Genomic DNA, 18,883 nt, shown 5'->3' with positions numbered 1-18,883 from the left:
AGTTTTCATCATTCAAAAAGCTATTTCCCTAATAGGTTGTATCAGTTCCAATATAAAACTAGCAACAGCCTCTGATATTTCTTTTTTGGAAATAGCTGCCTGTAGCTTTTAGGCTTTTTTTAGAAGTATTTTTTGGCCATACTTATAGGTTAGGGAATATTAAGAACTGTTTTATAACTCTGTACTTTTACCTGTAACAGTTCATACTGATATGTGGACGGATTGCTTATGAAACGTTTTCTTCAAAAGTAGTCTTTGCTTTGGAATGGCAGTAGTGTGTGTAAACAATTCACTGAAATGACAATATATAAAGGAGTTGGACCAGAGGACTTCAGAAGTGAGTTTCCAGTTTCAAAATGCTAAATGTCAGCCCAAGTTTGATTTGTACCTAAACACTATCTACCTAATATGAAACTACCATGCCATAATAAATCGAGCATAGTTGCTTGGGGTCGTGTGTGTATTACATGTATACATGTATTTGTAGGTTAAGATTTATGGAGACAAGAAAACTTATTTATTCACATTTCTCAGTTCCAGAATTTAGTGGTACCAACTTTAACTGATGATCAGTAATGTTTTAAGAGCAGCTAATCCCTGATGTATTTTAAAGAATGACAAAATCAAGAGAACCTTGAGCTCTTTCGTTAACTATTCCTGAAGTCAAATACTCATAAGCTGTCTCTAAAGCACAGAATCACAAGGTTGGAGGGGACCTCCAAATTCATTTTGTCCAATCAGCCATCCAACACATGGAGCCCCTGTACGGCTTCCACACAAAGTAGCTGCCCACCATGTGCTTGAACCCACAGGGATAGGGGGCTCATTACTTCGTGGGATTAAGACTGAGTAGCACAGTTGTCCAGAAAGCAACAAGAAGACATTAAGTATGACTTGAGAGGCAAGGAAGATAAGCCCTCAGGACATCATTTTGCCTAAGAGTAGCCCTACAAGAGAAGACCAGTTAGCCCCAAATCCAGCCTTCCAGACCTTTCCTAACCAGGAAAGCATGTCCCCGTCTGAACCATTTTCATTGAAACATGTCTGCTCCAAACATGGGTAGCAGGGTGCTATGTGACTGCATCACCCACCATTCCCTATCAGCTGCCCATCTCTTGGAAGATATCCTTCCAAATTTAATGTTCTTCCAGTGTCTCCACAAAATACTCTGGCCCTGGCCAACCTTGCACGATGCTTGGCCTTTGTAGGTATGGCCTAAGAGTTCTTCACTGTAAACTGTAGTCAACTTAGGGTCATGAAATGTTAAAGCACAGTGAACCATTGTGTTCAAAATATTGTGTTATTTGAAGAAATTACTCTCCCCTTGAAACTAGGTATTCTATTGTCCTTAATATTAAGTAATTCAACCTCGTTATTAATTCAAAGCCTTTTCTTCCACTTCCCTTTGTTTCGGTTTGGCATTTTTAACGCACTTCAATGCAGAAATTTTAGCTATTCTTTTTAAAAGATGTCTTGCCTTTGCTTTAAATGTAATAACTGCCCAGGGCCTGCATTTTTGGCCACATCTTAATTTGCAGAGGTAGGAAGGAAAAATACTTTTGGCCCAGTGTATTTTCCCAGGACAGTGTGGCTGTCATTGTTAATTAAAATAGTTCTCTAGTATGTGACGTGATTCTTGTGTTTTCTTCGCTGTGTTGAACATGTTCCAGGTTGGAACCTAATGAGCTTTTCTTTCAGTAATTGCTGATATGTGCAGGTGCTTAGGCTGAGGTTGTTACTACAGAGGTACTTTTTACCTTTATTGTGCTTAAACCTGAAAGCTGGATGAAGTATCGTTGTTCCCCAGTTGGGTTATAAAATGAATGTCTGCGAGGCCACAGACTATGGGTAGAAAGTGGGAACATCTTGTCACTAGAAGAGATATGTTGAACTCATTTGTTCAAGATAATTAAATATGTTTCTAAGCTAGGATATATGAGTTTCAAGTTACTGAGCATCCTGAAAGCATCGTTTTTTAAAACTATACAAATTGAAGATATTGCATAGAATCTGCACGCCTACCTTTTGATGCACCAGATGTCCCAAAATTATCATGCTTCTCTTACCCCATTAACACTGGTGTTAAGTACCAAAAAGTAGCCTTTGAATAATAATGGGCTTTGTTTAAATGACTGCTATATTCACATTCCTTCCAGTTTAGCAAGAGCTTATTATTCCTCCATATGGCTAAGTAAAATATTTCCACACTGTTTATTTTAAACTGTTTGGATGCCAGCAGTAGGTTCCAGACGCTATGAAGAACGTGAAATTAGGCGTATTCCCTTCCTGATCATTAGCTCCTTATTTCTAATTAGACAGTAAATTAATAAGAAAATGATAGTTGGGTGCCAAGGAAGGGTACATGGGCCAGGCTCAAGTTTAGCAAAGAGCAGGACATCCTATAAAGAGCCAGAACCTAATGGACATGCATTCAGCCTTTTGGATGATTATGTGCCATTACAGAATGAAATGATTACTAAACATGTCCCCTTGGCCTAACTAAGGTGCCTTCAAAACAGTCATTTATTCCCTGGTGCGGAGAGGAGTTGGCCTCTTACTTTCTGTCCTGCTTTTTGTGGGCCCCTAAGAGCTGTCAGGAGTCTCATGGGTAGTTTTCAGAAATCCAGCAACATCGCCTCCCAATTCCGAGCCCAAGTCAGTAGGATCCTTACCACTTGGCCCTCTTTATAAAATAATAGCAAGGGGAGCGTGCACTCTCCTATTTACTGAACATTTCAAACCATAAAAATTAGTAATGAGAAATAAAATGACAAACGTTTCATTGGTAACAAACCAAAAATAGTTTAATAAATGCAACAACCCTTAATTCAGAGTCACAGAACTTTGAGCTGGAAAGGGCCCTAAAGAAATCTTCTATTCTGCCCCCTGTAGTACAAGATGAGAAACTGGGATACAAAGAGATTGAGTCCAGAGGTTGGGTTTCTGACATGCCGGCTGAAGCTCTTCCTTCCCTTGCCTCTGCCCGCCCTGGCCCATCCGCAAAATCTGGGGGAGGGTGCAAATGCCCATTTTCACATGTCATTTCCCTTATTCTCTCAAATTACCACCAAAAAGGGAAAAGGAAAAAAAAATCCCATAATATCTCAGTTAGTCTCTGAATTTCACCCAGCTATGTAAATATTTTGAACTTGGTCACTCTCACAGCCACATCAAACTAATGATCAGGTATAATCCTAAAGCTTCAGGTTGCTTAGAAAACACGTGAACCGTGATTTTAGTCTTGTGAGTATTTCAGGATTCACGGTCCTGAGTATGAAAAGATTTGCCCTTGGAAGTGGACTATGACATTCTATTTTGTGTGCGGGCTTCCGAATGCCGAGTAAGATGAGGCAGTCAAGCGGGGAGACTCAGAGGTTCCTGTAGAACTCAGGTGGTCAGCCAGTGGTCAGGGTGGGGTCTCTCAGCACAAGACAGGCCCCGTAATGACACTCCCTCAGTAAAACTAGACAGCACGTCGGTATGAGAAGGATGAGAGCACATGACGAAATTCGCAAAAAGAGGTGCCAAGAGACCCCACCCATGTCCCTCAGGTACTTTGCAGTTTCTGAGTCTGTCTTATTTCCCGTGGCTTAGGACTGAGGCACTTTCGATCTCTAAGCTTCTTCTGATCAGACCAGATGACAAAGTGGAAGCCTTAGTGCCGTTACAAATGAATAAGCACATTCCTGGAACACATAAAAGTCAGCTGTGGAACCTGCAGCTGTGGGACTTTGTCCCAGGGAAATCTCTGTGGTAGTGTAAATAAATTCTCTGTCAGAGCATGAAACGACCTGAAGAGCACCCAGGGTGGCCGGGTCACTGCTCCCACTGCCACCTCTGCATCAGAGCAGTTCTCCCAGGGGGGCTTTCCCTTCACGTGACCCATTCGCTTTTACAAACTCCCCGCTAACAGAAAGAATCATCCTTTACGTGCCTTACGGGCAATGCTTAGTCAGCAGTTCTGAATTTTAAACTGATTGATTTTCAGAGGAAATGCCTTTCCAGGGTACATAGGACTGTATGCCTCCATGAAGTCACCAGTCCTCTCAACCTACCCCTGAAGTTGGGAAATTACCTAGGTAAGAAAGAATATGGTGAAATGCAAAGTGGCTCTGGAAATGGAGCTTTAGAAATCGATAGATCTTCTCAAAGATGCTGTGATCCACCTTTGTACCTGAAAAATCACAGAAACAAAGGCTTATGTTCTTTAAAGACTAAAAATATAAAGATCTATCATTCAGGTCCTTCGGCTGGGGACAGATTTAAGCAGCGGGAAACAGTCCCCTTCAGACTGAATATGTAGGCTGGTGCCCTACCGTGTGCAGCGTCTGCGGCCAGCTCAAGTCTTCGGTTCCACACAGCCCCCTCCTGGGCAGCTTCCTTCTCTCAGATCACCTGAGCCCTCACTCACTGTGGTGGGAACCCGAGGTCCTGACCACCATGACCGCAGCTGGGCCTGACTTTGCCTTCCCATGCCTGGCATGGGGGATGCCTCAGCTGGGCCGGAAATCTCAGGGAGCAACGAGGGACACAAGACAAGCCCACCAGGCTGGCCAGCCCAGGCCTCCCTGCAGGACCCCAGCTCTCAGGGCAGCTGCACTGCCCACCACCTAGGATGCTAGCTGTGCAACCAGCAAGGAGTGTAGCAAAGCCTAGCCTGGCAGCAGGGATACAGGAAGAAGAAAGCCCGGAGCCGGGCCTGTAAGCCAGCTCCAGGACTGCACGCTCAGGTGCTCTGCGGCTCACTGCACACGTTTTCAGGTACCTCTCCTGAGATGGTCTCATCTTGGGAACCCTGGAAATGATTATCCACCACCATGACTTGTTTGCCTGGGAATTTATCCAGAGAAAGGCATTTCTATAACTGAAGACAGTCCTTTTGTCCCACTCTCACAATAATTGCTTTCCCATTATTTCAGTTCTGTTTCAGTTTCGTAATTTATTCACAGCATTCCAGTCCTGGTGGAAAGTTTGAGTCATTTACCTGAAGCCACAAAATGGCAGACACTTCTCACACTACCTTTTTCCCGCTACCCCCTTGATTTCCTCATTTCTGTTACCTGTACCATATTCTCACACAGGAGGTGAACTGTTGGCTCATCTTTGACATCACCCTCAGCTTGCGTCAGGCTCCAGATTCTCATCACAAGCACTCACTCTCCCTTCCTCTTTGCTTTCCCATCCCCTCTGCACTCCTTCAGGCCCTCATCACATGCTCCCTTGACCTACTGTCCCGGGACACAGGCTTTGCCCCTCCTGGTCCATCAGCTTCACTGTCCCCTCCTGGGATAATGCCCGTCCTGCAGTCCATCCTTCCCCAGCTGCCGGTCCAAATCTGCAGCCCCTATCCTCCCCTCACCTTCTGGGCCAACCCTAGCCTCAAGGTTTCCCCACTCCTGCCCCACCCAGCTGGGAGGGCACCCCCCAGCCCGCTTCTCCCTGGCCTCTGCCCTTCACACACCAGCTCGAACGCAGTGGTTTCCAGTTCCACACCAAGGCGGAGGTTTGCCTGCTAAGAAAAACATCCAGGGAGAGGCAGCATGGGGTCAGGAGTGAGTGTGGGCTCCAGAGTCAGATCCACTTGTTTCCTTCCAGCTCTGTGAGCCCCAGCAAATCTCCTCACCCGGTACCAGCTGCCCAGTGAGAAACACAGTACCTGCCGCTTGGCGTTTCTGTGGAGCTGGGCTTACTGCTCTTCCTACTGGTGGGTGCTTTGTCAGAGCTGCCTGGTGCTGCAACTATTTGTGGCAAGGCCTCCTGGGAGCAGAGGGCTCACCTACTTGTATCCCTTAGAGCCTGGCATGAAAACGTCCCTACCAGCACTTTCCAGTAGAAGTGTAAACGCAGGGCACGTCATTCTGAACTTCCTAGTAGCCACATTAAAAAGGAAAAAGAAAAATGTGTTTATTTTAATAGTGTAGTTTGTTTAAACCAATATTTCCAAAATATCACTTCAACTTGTAAGCAGTATAAAAACAATGAGGTGTTTTACATTCATTTTTTCATACGCGGTCTTCATAATCCAGTGTGTATTTTACACTTACAGCCCATCGTGGTTTGGGACCAGCCACATTGCACGCGCTCGATAGCCACATGCAGCCAGTGGCTGTTGTATTGGACAGTGCATGTCTAGGCTGTGCTTGGGTATAAGTAACATGTGTCTAAAAGGCATGAGGTACCGAGCTTTAATGCCGGAAGGGGGCAGGGATGCAGGTGACCGTGTTGTGACAGGATATAGTAGCCATAGCATCTTGTCATTACTCTGCCCAACTGAAGTTGCAGAGGTTTATAAAACCCTACTGGGTTTAGGGAAGAGCTTCGGGGCAGCTCCAGAGCGAAGAAACGGAGATGTTGTTTTTGCTAGATCCTGGGTGTTTCAGCCAGAGACCCATCTCGGGAATCACAATGGAGGCATGTGCTAGGAGCAGACAGGGGCCCTGGTACAAAGGCCCATATTCCTGCCTTGTTATCCACAGACTATGGGTTTACGAGAAGCACACATGCTTGGACGCTTATATGCAATCTGCAGCCTTGATGTTTTATATTTTCACTTTTAGTCTAATATTTCCACCCCTGCAAGAATGCTTGCAGGGTGGGTATACACGACACCAGCCTGTTCCAAGCAGCCCATTGGATGCAGAATAGCCGGGAGGGGATGAACATATATACCAGGCAGTTCTGACCCCCAGAGAGCTGAAGCATGATAGTGACTTATCATGATGCTTGCTCTGTGCGGGGAATGATGCGGCCAAGATCTCGTTGTCTCTTCTCTGATTTAATACTCTTTCGTACCCCTAAGGCTTGGGTGCCTCGTGGACATCTCATGAAAGAGCATGTCTGAAACAAGAATGTCAGGAACAGACACTGAGCATGAGGCCAACTCATGAAAGAAAATGCAGGGGCATGTCCAGTGGTGATATTTGAAGTTGCACTAGCACTTTTTTGGCTGCTTTATTTTTCTTTTTTGCAATGCCCATGAACCCTTGTGTTGTGCAGTTTTGGGAGGAGGGGCTGTTTGTTTGGGTATTTTTTTGATAATTAGGAAGCAGCAAAAATTGAATACTATATAAAAATTAATGGGTTTAGATTTCTTTCATATCAGAAAAAGAAAGAAAAACAGTTGCATAGGCTGTTATGTATTTATGCTACCAGAGAAATAGCATTTCAAAATGTTGTTTGGTTGGTTTTCTAATGTCCTTTAAGAAATGCATTTTTCAAATGGTGCTATTATTCTAATTAATCAAGTAAAATCAGTTTCTGATTTAACTATGAAATTATCATTTGGCTGTAAGAATAGCTATAATGCTAGTTTTTAACGTGCACTCTTTTTCAAAATTCTGTGGCCTAGGATTTATGTGAATGGTATCTTAATTACTGTATTCATTCTTTGTGGGGAAAATGAACTTTCATCTCTATGGCAGGTTTCTCATTGTGGCTACTGGTTACTCATAATTATGTGTACTTTTTCTTGTGGTAGAGAATAAGCAGCGTTTTCTACAGTAGTATGGCGGGAAATTCCCTAATATTTTCAAAATGAGTTTGTTTATATATATTCTTAGTTCTCACAACAAATAGCTAATTGCTTTAAATAAAAACCTCAAGTTTCCTAAACTGAATTATAGTTTATTTTTAACTTTCTTTAAGGAACCAAGAGACAGTGGAGTGTGCTGCTAAATATTTTTGAAAATAATTTTGCACTAGGACGTCGGAGCTGGAGGTTTATCCTGTTGATGGAGGATGCTAGTAGTTCTGTATTTCTCATCAGTCTCGCTACATATGGGAGCTGGTGTATTTTCCATTCATTACTTACTGTTCTAGGAACATTCTCCCTGACCCATTAAATGAAGCCCTAGACAGAGTAAGTGGAAAGAACGTTGTTTTATTACTGCTTTAGCGAGGCAAGTACACACAGGTATTATTAGTTGGTCTTAAGAATGGTGCTTGTTACTTTGAGTAGAAAAGCCAAAGTAATCATTCCATAGCTAAGGCTTTTAAGTTTAAGTGAACCTTCTTCATCCAATGTTGGTTGATCAGAACTGGTTGTTTTGGCTTTCCGTAACCTCTATTTTTGAAAAAGAAAGTGGGGAGGAAAAACCAATGTCTTGGAACTTGCTTTGATGTTCAAAATGGCGAGTTAAATCCTTACCAAATGTAGTTTACCAAATGTAGTTTTTTGTGTTACATAGCGAAGTACAGGATTAGAGGGATAATGTAACTCTTAATGCGGGATCAGAAAGCTGCCTTTGTGCGGATGCCACCGACTTAGCAAAAATAGAATCTTTCGTTTCTTCTGATCAAGAATAATTCTGAACACTTTTGAAGTTGCAGGAGAGGTAGCTTTAATTTCTATAGCAGACGGATTTTATGAGTCATCTGAGTTGACCGAAAGATAACCTAGTCAGCTGGCCTACAAGTCTACTGAAGGATTATGTATTTTTAAATAATTTAACATTTTATAATTGGGCAACACTGTCCTTTCTTTCTGCAGTCTGAAGGGATGGGGATTCAGGCATTTCGGTGTAACTTAACTTCTGGTTCTGGGAGATGGAGCAGCAACGTAATTCTCCTAGCTCCATAGCTAGGGGTGGTAGTTTCAGCAACCATCCGTTTTGGCCTTCGTGTGAAAAGCAGGCAAAACTGTGCTGGCAAATTCCCTTGAAGATCCAGACCACTGTTCTGACCCCCTGCATGTACTTACAGACCTTCAGGGACACTCTCAGGATGCTCAGTTTTAAGAAAAGGTGTGAAAGGGAGGGAATACATACTTAGGTGCTAAATCTGACAGGCAAAAAATAAAAGGGAAATCTCAAAGCAAATACAGGCTATTAAATTGGATCCATCAACATATATTTCTGAGCACCTATTATGTCCCCTGCATATGTGTAACCAGACATATAAAAGAATGGATAATAGAGTGTTCCTTACTCATTATACTTGCCTAATGAAATTTAATATTGAATTTAGAAGAAGAAATGCTCGTCATCTTGTAAAAGTGATTCACTTTGTTATAAAGCAGAAACTAACACACCATTGTAAAGCAGTTATACCCCAATAAAGATGTTTAAAAAAAAAGTCAACATGTAGAATTTCAAGCCTACCAAATAATTAAATGGGAAGTGAATTCATTTTGTGCATCTTGACTCTTTAAGGTATTATGTGTGAAGCACACAGTGTCTGGCACAGAGTAAAACCATAGTAAATGGCCAAGTTACTATTGTGTATGTTGATTTACGAATGTTTCTGTTCTCCAATCCCCTGTAGATGTAATGGCTAATAGTAAACTGTAGAATGACATATAACTTCACTGGTCATTCTAAATGCCCTGACAAGGAAAGAAAGAAGCCAGACAAAAATCCTTGTTCCAGCACAGAAAGTCAGGCGAATCCACAAACCTGGGAACTCTCCTCTTGCCAGAGTAGATCTTAGAAGTAGCCAGGAGTGGAGGCAGGAACCATGCAAAACAAGCTTTTCTGCCAGCAGTCGGAGAACTTCTAGACATCAGCCCCAAGATCCAACGTGCTAAGTAAGAACCACTCCTCTTCTTGGTCGTGTTTTCACCTGAAGCGTGTGACTCAGCACTGGTTTAATTTCCCATAGAGATGTATCTAATTTATACCTATAACCTACAGTATGATAGACTTTACTTTGCATAAACCTTGCCTTAAATTAACATTACTGGAATGCATTTATTCTGTGAAGTAGAACGTAGCTTATTGGAAAATGCAACTCTCCCCCGTGTGTAGAATTTCGTGGAGTGAGGACTTTGAAATGCTTTCACAGAGAGAAAAACTGTTCCAGTGGCCTTCAGAATCGCATGTTATAAGACTGTCATCAGGAGAGGTTAGGAAATGACCCTTCCCCACCACTGGCCTCTGGGCCACACGCTGCCCCTCTGGCTGACTCAGGCCCCCGGCAGGCCCCTTCAGAGCGCTGGGTGGGGTGAGGTTGGCCTCGCTGGCGGAAAACGTTTAAAGCCCTGTTCCGTGGCGGCTGCTATCATCCATGCTTCTGTGCCTCAACCCACTCTCCTTCTGTCTTCTCTCCCCTCACCTATCATTTGGGTCAGAACCAACCTCCAGAGACTCGTTTTTCATCCTTAGCGCCCAAGGTCTCTTCTGTGGTCATCCGTCCTCAGATACTTTTCCCCTAATACAGTGCTTTTCAATGTCTCTTAGACACAAAACCCTTTTTCAAACAGAAACATACCAGTGAAGCCCAGTATTGAGAACAGATAAGGATGGAGCGGCTCCCGGTGAACTGGGATGGGATCTGGAGCCCTGCCGCCGGTTTCTCACCCACCTCCCAACACGGCTGCCCCTAAGAGCCCAGCGGAACCCCCAGAGTCCAGGGAGCCCGGTTTAAACCCACTCACAGAGATGCAGCCAGTTTTATCAGAATCCACAGAGAAGTAGCTCAGCTTGTGGAGTTTCAGCTCACGTCATAAGCACCTGCAGTGTGTGCCGCCCTCTCACCAGGACCATCAGCCACAGGGTAGTTATGGAAACAAAGGTCTGTCGTGGTGGACAGAACAAGCCTTCAGAGGCAAAGCAGGGTCCTTCCTTTTCCCGATGCTGAACTGTCCAGATCCCCCTCGAGTCCGAGCCTTACTAGATGGGTCACCGCTGAAGCTGAGGTCCTGAAAAGCTGTGCTTATGGTGGGCTGTCCCACCCCAAAGGGTAGGAGCAGAGAAAGGATGAAAGTCTTGGGGGAGCAAGGGAAACCCAGTCAGCAAGGCCCAGACATCAAAGCCAAGTGAGACAGGAGTCAGACCCAGGGCGTTTCCCAGGACGGGGCCCAAGCATCTGCCTCTGTCATCGACCATCCCTCCCGGTGTGAGTGGGTCAGGCAGGTGTGCGGGGATGGACGGTCTCTCGGTTCACGGAGTATTGTTTTACTGTCTTCAGTTCTAGCCCTTTGCTTGAACCCCTCCTCCCTCAATAAAGAAAGAAAGCTCCTGTCAGCTCTCTCCCGCCCCCTCCTTCGTAAAGGGGCCCTGCGATTTTTAGGCCCCAAGAAGGCTGCTGCTCAGGCAAGGTAGTTTACAGGCTGGCTCCTTGGTCACCAGAGCCAGAGCAGCAGTTTTCAGTCTTGTCTCTGGCCCAGCACTCTAGTTCAGTCAGTCACAAGCCTCACATGCTTCATGGACACGGGCAGGTTTTGCCAACTCCTTCCCCTCCACAGGCCTCGAGCGTTTTTGTGTGTTGATAGTCCTAAAATCAATCATACTGACCTGATGCAACTTGCCAGGGATACATCAGGAGTGTAGGGCTCTGAAGATCCAGCTGTACCGTCTCTCCTCCACCCCATCCCCTCTTACTTAGGAAAATGCATCAATGTGAAAATGACATTAGAGTAGGTATAATCCTGAATTTGCTCTAATTTCTAAAAGAGTAACTATTAGGAAATATGTGCTTTATAACAATAATTTAACCCTCTTATGGTTGACCACAGAAACGAGGACCCTTCTAATATGCTTATAATTCAAATAACACTCTAATAAGCTACATTTAAGGTCTGGTTGTCCTAGCAATATTGATACGAATTACAATATTGGGAGCTTTTAATTTATTGTTAGTCTCGCCTGTATCCAAAAAGGAATGGTAGTAACTTGCACATGCTGATAAAACTCTTAACGTGGAAATAGAAATGTTTAAACCTTATCTAAATATGGGAGATAAGACAAATGTAACCACCCTTTGTGCAAGTTACTTCAAGTATAATATTTAAGCATGAGCTTCCCGGTAGCAAAAGTAAGAAAAGGAAGTGTGATGAAGAGAAAGTGTCCTTCTTTTGAGAAAGAGAAGTTCTTTTCAAGTACTAAATTTTAAAAATGGTTTGTCACACACAACCTGAATGTGAGGGATGATACAATGAACCACAGTTTTACAGCCATCACAGATGCATCATATTTATGACCCTTGATTGGATTGTGCCCCTCCCCCTCACAGGGTAACTCTAATTTGCTTTGCAAAACCATAGTCGTCTTGCCTGATAGATACATAGGCTCCAAAACTTAAGATAAGGACGACTTGGTAATATACTGCCAGAAGCTTACATGTGTTCAGTCAACATTTATTAGAGGTCCATCCCCAGCCTGGTTGTAAATTCAGGCCATAGATTAGGTTTGGAACAGACTGAATTCCAATCAATTAAAGCTAATATGTTTATTTCATTACTAAAACTGCAGGACTTCTAATTGATCTGATATTTAAAATCTCCTTCTTTAGGAGTTCTTTGGAATTTATCCTCATGTGATGCCGTAAAGATGGCAATCATCCGCGATGCTCTCTCAACCCTGACAAACACTGTGATCGTTCCACATTCTGGATGGAATAACTCTTCTTTTGATGACGATCATAAAATTAAATTTCAGACTTCACTTGTTCTGCGTAATACGACAGGTTGCCTGAGGTAACTTTTTGTTCTTCTTTACGATTAAGTCTGTGATTAAATAAATGTGTCATAGCTAAGTTGACTTCAGGATGATTTAATATTTCATTTCTATGAATATCTCTCTAAGTTTCCAAGTTTTTTTTTTAATTTAGACCACTGGGCTTTGTTATCCTATGAGGAAAACATCGTGAGCACAGAGCAGTGGCCTGAGAGACATTATCTTATAAACGACTCTTCTATAGATCAGTCAAAAAAGCCCTTTCAGTCTGAAATTATTGAAAATTCCAGTGTTTTCCACTCGAGCAGCATTTTTCTGGTTGTCACATTCTGATTGCTAATGTGTTGGCAGCCTGGTGTTTGTTTAAATTCAAAATGTGGAAGTGCAAACTTCATGTTATAAAGTAGCTCAGTCACGGGGACATAATGTGCAGCAAGGTGACTGTAGTCACTAATATTGTGCTGTAAAGTTGAAAGAGGCTAAGAAAGTTCTCATCACAAGAAAAAAACACTTGGTAACTTTGTGTGGTGACAGACGGTAACTAGACTTATTGTGGTGATCATTTCACAAAGTATACAAATGTCAAATTATTGTTTTGTACACCTGAAGCTAATATAATGTCTGTTAATTAGACTTCAGTCTTTTTAAATGTAATGGTTAAAACTTTTTTGCTTTTAAAAGGGTGCAAAAAGGTGTGGTTTAAGCAATCACTGGGTTTAGAGTTTTATAAATAAATGAAAATGAGCCCAAATACTCTTTTCAGTCATTATCGTTAGCATTTAAAATCCATAAAGCCTCCTTTAACTGTACACGGTGCTGCTCATTATTTGCCATTAACTCTCATCAGCTCAATTTCCACCCAGTTTCCCAGGCTTACTGGGAACTTGAAACAGTAACCTTGGGGCAGAGTGGCCTGGTGACAACAAGAGTGGGCTCTGGCTTTAGACAGACTGACTTCCTGTCCCATTCTGAGCCTCAGTTTCCTCATCTTTACAATAGGGGTAATAATAACATCTCAGAGTTGTGAAGACTCAGCTTGTATAAAATGCTTCGTGTAGTGTCTCACACACAGTGAGCGCTATTTACCGTTTAGGCTAAGATGTCTGAGCATCTCTACACCAGAGCTCGAGAGCGGGGCGGGGGGGGGGGGTGCTCCTGTGAGGGCGGGGGTGGGGGAGGGGAGGAGGACGCACTCGAGACAAAGGGAACAGGGAGTGTACAGGCTCTGGGGCAGGAAGGGGCTTGAGGCTGGAGCTTAACGGGCAAGGTGCAACGTGAAACCAGTTACGTTGGGATTTTTTAGATCGGAGCAAGGAGTGCACCACATGCCAAGTGTCATGGGGAACCATCAGAGTGTCTACTCACAAGAGTAGGGACGGTTTCTGGCTGTGATGGGGGCCACAGTGGGGGCAGGAAGGCAGATGATGAGGGTGACAAAGGCCAGGCACCAGAGAGAGGTCGGCAGAGCGGAGTACGTTGTGGAGGGAGAGGCTGACAAGGTTTGCTCATGGACTGAATATGAGTGGCGAGGAAAAGAGAGGAAGTAAGGACAGCGCCTAGATCTCTGGCTAGATCAGCTGGGAGCACGGAAGTGCTGTTGATGAGGTCGAGCAGAGGGGTGGAGGAAGGGTGGAGAGACGAGCAGCTGAGGGTTTTGTCTGGTCCACTTTGAGATGTCTGATTAGCTATCCATGTGGATAAATGTAATGTCTGGATAAACGAGTCTGGAGTTCTAGAGAGGGGTTGGGCTAAAGATAAAAACTGGGGAGTCATGGGTCTATAGGTTGTATTAAATCCAAGGAGCAGAAGGAGGCCACCCAGGAGAGCACCAAGATAAAGATAGGAAGCGACCAAAGTAGCCCTGGGCACTCCAGAGGGGACCCACAGGCAGAAGAGGCTGAGAAGGGAAGACAGCAGGATGAGAGGAGAAGCAGAGGGGTACCGGATCCCTGTTAGAGGAACAGAAGAGGTCACCTGTTGAGAGCTACTGAGAGGTAACCCTGGATAAGAACAGTAGAGGCTTCAGCTATGTAATGCTCTTGTTGTCATTCAGTCATAAATAATTTATATTTTCTACTTTTATTTTCTCTTAAACCATTGTAGCAGGAAGCCTCTAAGATGGACGCAAAAACTCTTGCCTGCTAGTGTTATGCCCATGTGTATTCCCCTTTCGTTGAGTGAAATCCTTCAAATAAATAGTAGTTCTGAAGTTCTAGATGCCACTTCTGAGATTATGTTACGAAGAGACTGGCCTATGTGTTGCTCACTCTTTCTCTTCTTGCCCTCATTCTGAGCGAAAGCTAGCTGCCATGGTGTGAGCTTCCCCAGGTGGAAACCCCCATGGCAGGAACTGACGTCTGGCAAACAGTGAGAAGCTGCGGATTGCCATAGTCACGTGAATGGACTTGAAAGTGGATTCCCTGAGGACTGGGAACGACCACTTGTGTGAACTTGGAAGTAGATCCTTCCTAAGTTGAGCCTTCAGATAACTATAGCCCCAGATAATAGCTTGATTGTAGCCTTATGGGAGACTCCAACCCAGAGGCACCCAGCTAAAGAGCACCTGAATGCTGGCCCCAGAGAAACCATAATACAACAAGTATTTATTTTTTGAGCTGTTAAATATTGGGGTAATTTGTTATACAGCAATATATAGCTAATAGAATCATGAATTAAAGAAAAGTATGTATTCTAATATCTCAAATAAGTGGGGCAGATGAATTTATATGATTTCTAATTTTATTTAATTTTAGTTAGGGAATATATTTTGTGTCATATTGATTGAAGATTCTTTTATGTTCTAGTAGCCAGTCAGTATTGATATAGGTTTGATAATATTTAATATGGAATTGAAGATAATAAGTGTTTTCTCTTTGTATGGGACATACATATTATTTTGTTTATTCCTGTGGTTGACATTCAGCTGATTCAGACTTTGTACTTCAAACTGATTGTTCAAGTCTAACATCTCTTCTACTTCGTTGACACCTTCATATGATGAATCAGTGCCTTTGTTACTTTGGCTATTAAATATAGCCAAACAAAACAAACAAACAAAAAGAACAGTAGAGGGATCACGCGTGATAGTATCTCTGGCCTCAGAAAAACAAAGGCGAAAAGAAAAGTCATTCCCGATCCCCCTTACCTAGTCTAAGTTTTACAAAATCTCAGAGTTAGCCTAGAACGCTTGTTAATGGCACATAAAATAGAGCCTTATAATTTGGTATCAATTCACGAAGTTGAATTGATAGCACAAGTTTCCATATGGATGAGACCTAAAACAATTTTCAGGTTTTTTAATAATTAAAAAGATGAGGAAAATTGTGGCTTGAGCAAGTGTTCCTATTTAACTTGAAATGTTTATACAAGAAATATGTTCTCTCTGTTCATTCAAGAAGCATTTATGACCACCTACTACATGCAAAACATTTTAATAGGTGCCGGGACTGCAAAGACCTTATGACCTAACAAGGGAGGTAAAGGATGTCTGAAAACAGCAACCGTGCATGGCTAGCAAACATCCTTTTACATGGTGGGCACTTCCTAATTGCTTCCTATGTAGCAGCTCATCTCTTCCTTACAGCAACCTTACGAGGTAGTTACTATTATTCCCCCTTTCTTATGTATGAGGAAACTGAAGATGAGCCCCAAAATAATTATTTTAGGAGGTTAGAAGGTGGCCCGTCACAAGAGAAATACAAAGTTCAAGTGCCACTGCTCCCTTCTGTTTGTGTGGCTAATGGGGGGCTGGCTATTACTGTGAGCTCCCTCGAGATTAAAATGCAGCCTCCAAATGCCTCTTCAGACCAGATCTACGTGCTGCTGTGTCACCCGTTCTCAGATCATTAAGGTAAGGCTCCACGGCTAACGAGCTCCCCCGTGCCTCTGCCTGTTTAGGAATCTCAGCTCCGCGGGGGAGGAAGCGCGAAGGCAGATGCGATCCTGTGAGGGGCTGGTGGACTCTCTGCTGTACGTGATCCATACGTGTGTGAACACATCTGACTACGACAGCAAGGTCAGTGAACGCCGCAGTGGCAGAGGACAGCAGCTGCCGACCGCCGCTGTCCACGTGCCATTGACTCTTTCTGGAATTCTTGACCATCTCCTCCTTGTTAGGCTACGCTCCAGATTAAAGGGAGACTGTCTCAAAGTAAATAAATAAATATAGGGAGACTGTCTCTAAAAATTACAAGTTAACAGGGACATGAGAACTTAAGAAAATAGCCTTAGAACCATGAAAACTGAGTGACTCCATGTGGCGAAGGATCGACCAGGGTCCAGACCTTCTCTGTGGTTTCTCCTGGGCTCATCGTCAAGGTGATGGCCCCACTGCTCTTTCCTCCAGTTCCGTATCCCCTGCTGCTACAGTCAAATCCATCTGGATCTAGGTATCTACTGAATAAAAGTTCCTGGTCCAGGCACTGGAATCTCCCCAACCTCTCTTCCCTTCTTGCCTCGGTACCAACTCTGGATGCCCCTTTCTACATGCGGTTGCAGTCTTTCACCCACTCCGTCTGTTACCAGCATGTCCCCCTTATCCTCCCCTCCTATTTCCTCCATCCCGGCCCTCTCACAAGGAATTCCGCTCATCATTTTTCAGCTGTGATGCCATCCAGGGTCTGCCCCAGCATCAGGGGCCAGGGAAGGTGGGGAGAAACAGGAAGGAGGGACTAAAAGTGTCAGGAGTCCCAAGGCAGGCAGGGCACTTGTTGTTCAGGATGGGCTGGACGAAGAGGGGCCACAAACAGGCCTGGGGTCGTAAACAGGGGTCTAAGAGGAAAAAGAAGACTGAGTGGTAGGATTGCGGGGGAGCTAGAGGAGAAATTCAAAGTGACAGCCAAGTTTTTATTTGAGCTCCAACTGAACCAAAAGATCTGCAGATGAAATTGAGAGGAATAAGCAAGTTGGAAGGGGAGCTCGCTAGGCAAAACTGAACTTGGTTCTAGACACACTTGGTTGAAGCGAGTTGGCCTCCCAATTAGAGGCGTGATACAGACTTTGAGGAACAAAAGACCATGTACAGAAGGCAAAACGTCAGCAGAGAAAGAGAGCAGGTCGTGGAACTTTCCACAGAGGGAGGGGGGAGGGGGAAATGGAAGGAGACGACAAAGATGGCACTTGCGGGGAGGGGCTGTGTCCGGGGTGGAGGCTGGTCGCACCCGCTGTCACAATGAGGATTCCCAGTGGTGAGAAGGGGGGGACCCTGGTAACTTGGGCGCATCTCTGCCACTGCGGCAGCCATGAAGCACAACCCTGGGCATTTTCTTCTCCAGAGCCTTGCACAGTTCCCTCAGCAGGCAGTCAGATCGTCAGCTGCACTGCGGATGGCTCTGCACTCTGTCATTGGGTGTCCCGCCAACAGTCTCACGGTTCTGACCTTAGACTGTTGCAGTTCCCATAAAGGGAAAAGCAGTTCTTTCACGTTCTACATTTCTTTACTATCACTGGTGCTCAGTACAGAAACACTTTGCACTAATGTGCCACGGTGGTTTTAATCCTACACTGTGTTGGGTTTCAGACCGTGGAGAACTGCGTGTGCACACTGAGGAACCTGTCGTATCGGCTGGAGCTGGAGGTGCCCCAGGCCCGGCCGCTGGGGCTGAACGAATTGGATGACCTGCTCGGAAAAGAGTCTCCCAGCAAAGACTTGGAGCCAAGCTGCTGGGGGAAGAAGAAGAAGAAGAAAAAGAGAACACCACAAGAGGATCAAGTTAGCATTTTACTTGACATGAAACTCTAAAGTTTCGTTTCCTCTGGGAGTGAGAAATCACATATTTGGCAAGAAAAAATTTTTTTCTCGTGATGCAGTTTTTCTGCTTAGCTCTAGCTGAGTCTAGCAGAAAGGAACGTTTTCAGGTGTTGGATACTGTGTTCACATATTTGCTTCCACTAATGCGTGCTCTTTGTCTTTCAGTGGGATGGAGTTGGTCCTATCCCAGGACTGTCGAAGTCCCCCAAAGGGGTTGAGATGCTGTGGCATCCGTCAGTGGTAAAACCATATCTGAATCTTCTAGCAGAAAGTTCCAACCCAGCCACCTTGGAAGGCTCTGCTGGATCTCTCCAGAACCTCTCTGCCGGAAACTGGAAGGTAGGATGCCTTCTACTTGTGCACACTTCTTGCAGTCAGATCAGCAATGATCGTGGAAAGGGACACGGTTGTTTAGAGTTTGGTAAAGCAGGGGAGGAGAAAAGCAGGGAGACAGCAGTCGGCTCTGGGGATCCAAAGGTGAATATGACGTAGGCTGGCGAGAAAAACAGACAGATGGAGCCAGTACAGTGTAGACCCCATGGGATATGTGTGCGGCGGGGTCTTGGAAGAGGACATCTAACCCAGCCTGGCAGGTGAGGGAGAGGCAAGGAAAGAGGGGAGCCAGAACATAGGGAAGGGTTCCTGGAAGGGTGGTGCTGCCCAAATGGAACCTTTAAGAATGAGTAGAATTAAGCCAGCAGAGTCGAGGTCGGGGTGTACAGGGAACCAACCAGATAAAGGG

The 18,883-nt window shown here is 44.5% G+C and overlaps 1 protein-coding gene across 14 annotated transcripts in view; it reads left to right on the top strand.

Moving 5' to 3' along the window:
• PKP4 (plakophilin 4) overlaps positions 1 to 18,883 on the top strand; it is a 253,207-nt gene that overhangs the window by 217,701 nt on the left and 16,623 nt on the right. For all 14 annotated transcript variants that reach the window (XM_032637160.1, XM_032637170.1, XM_032637169.1 and 11 more), the window contains 4 exons: positions 12,229 to 12,412; positions 16,290 to 16,407; positions 17,911 to 18,102; positions 18,307 to 18,480. In XM_032637160.1, coding sequence (XP_032493051.1) covers positions 12,229 to 12,412; positions 16,290 to 16,407; positions 17,911 to 18,102; positions 18,307 to 18,480 — 668 coding nt within the window. The remainder of the gene's footprint in view (positions 1 to 12,228; positions 12,413 to 16,289; positions 16,408 to 17,910; positions 18,103 to 18,306; positions 18,481 to 18,883) is intronic.

The sequence above is a fragment of the Phocoena sinus genome, chromosome 7 (assembly GCF_008692025.1).
Source record: "Phocoena sinus isolate mPhoSin1 chromosome 7, mPhoSin1.pri, whole genome shotgun sequence".
In the NCBI taxonomy this organism is placed as follows: domain Eukaryota; kingdom Metazoa; phylum Chordata; class Mammalia; order Artiodactyla; family Phocoenidae; genus Phocoena; species Phocoena sinus.
Note: the sequence above shows the minus strand (reverse complement) of the source record. Positions and strands in the feature narration are given on the sequence as shown.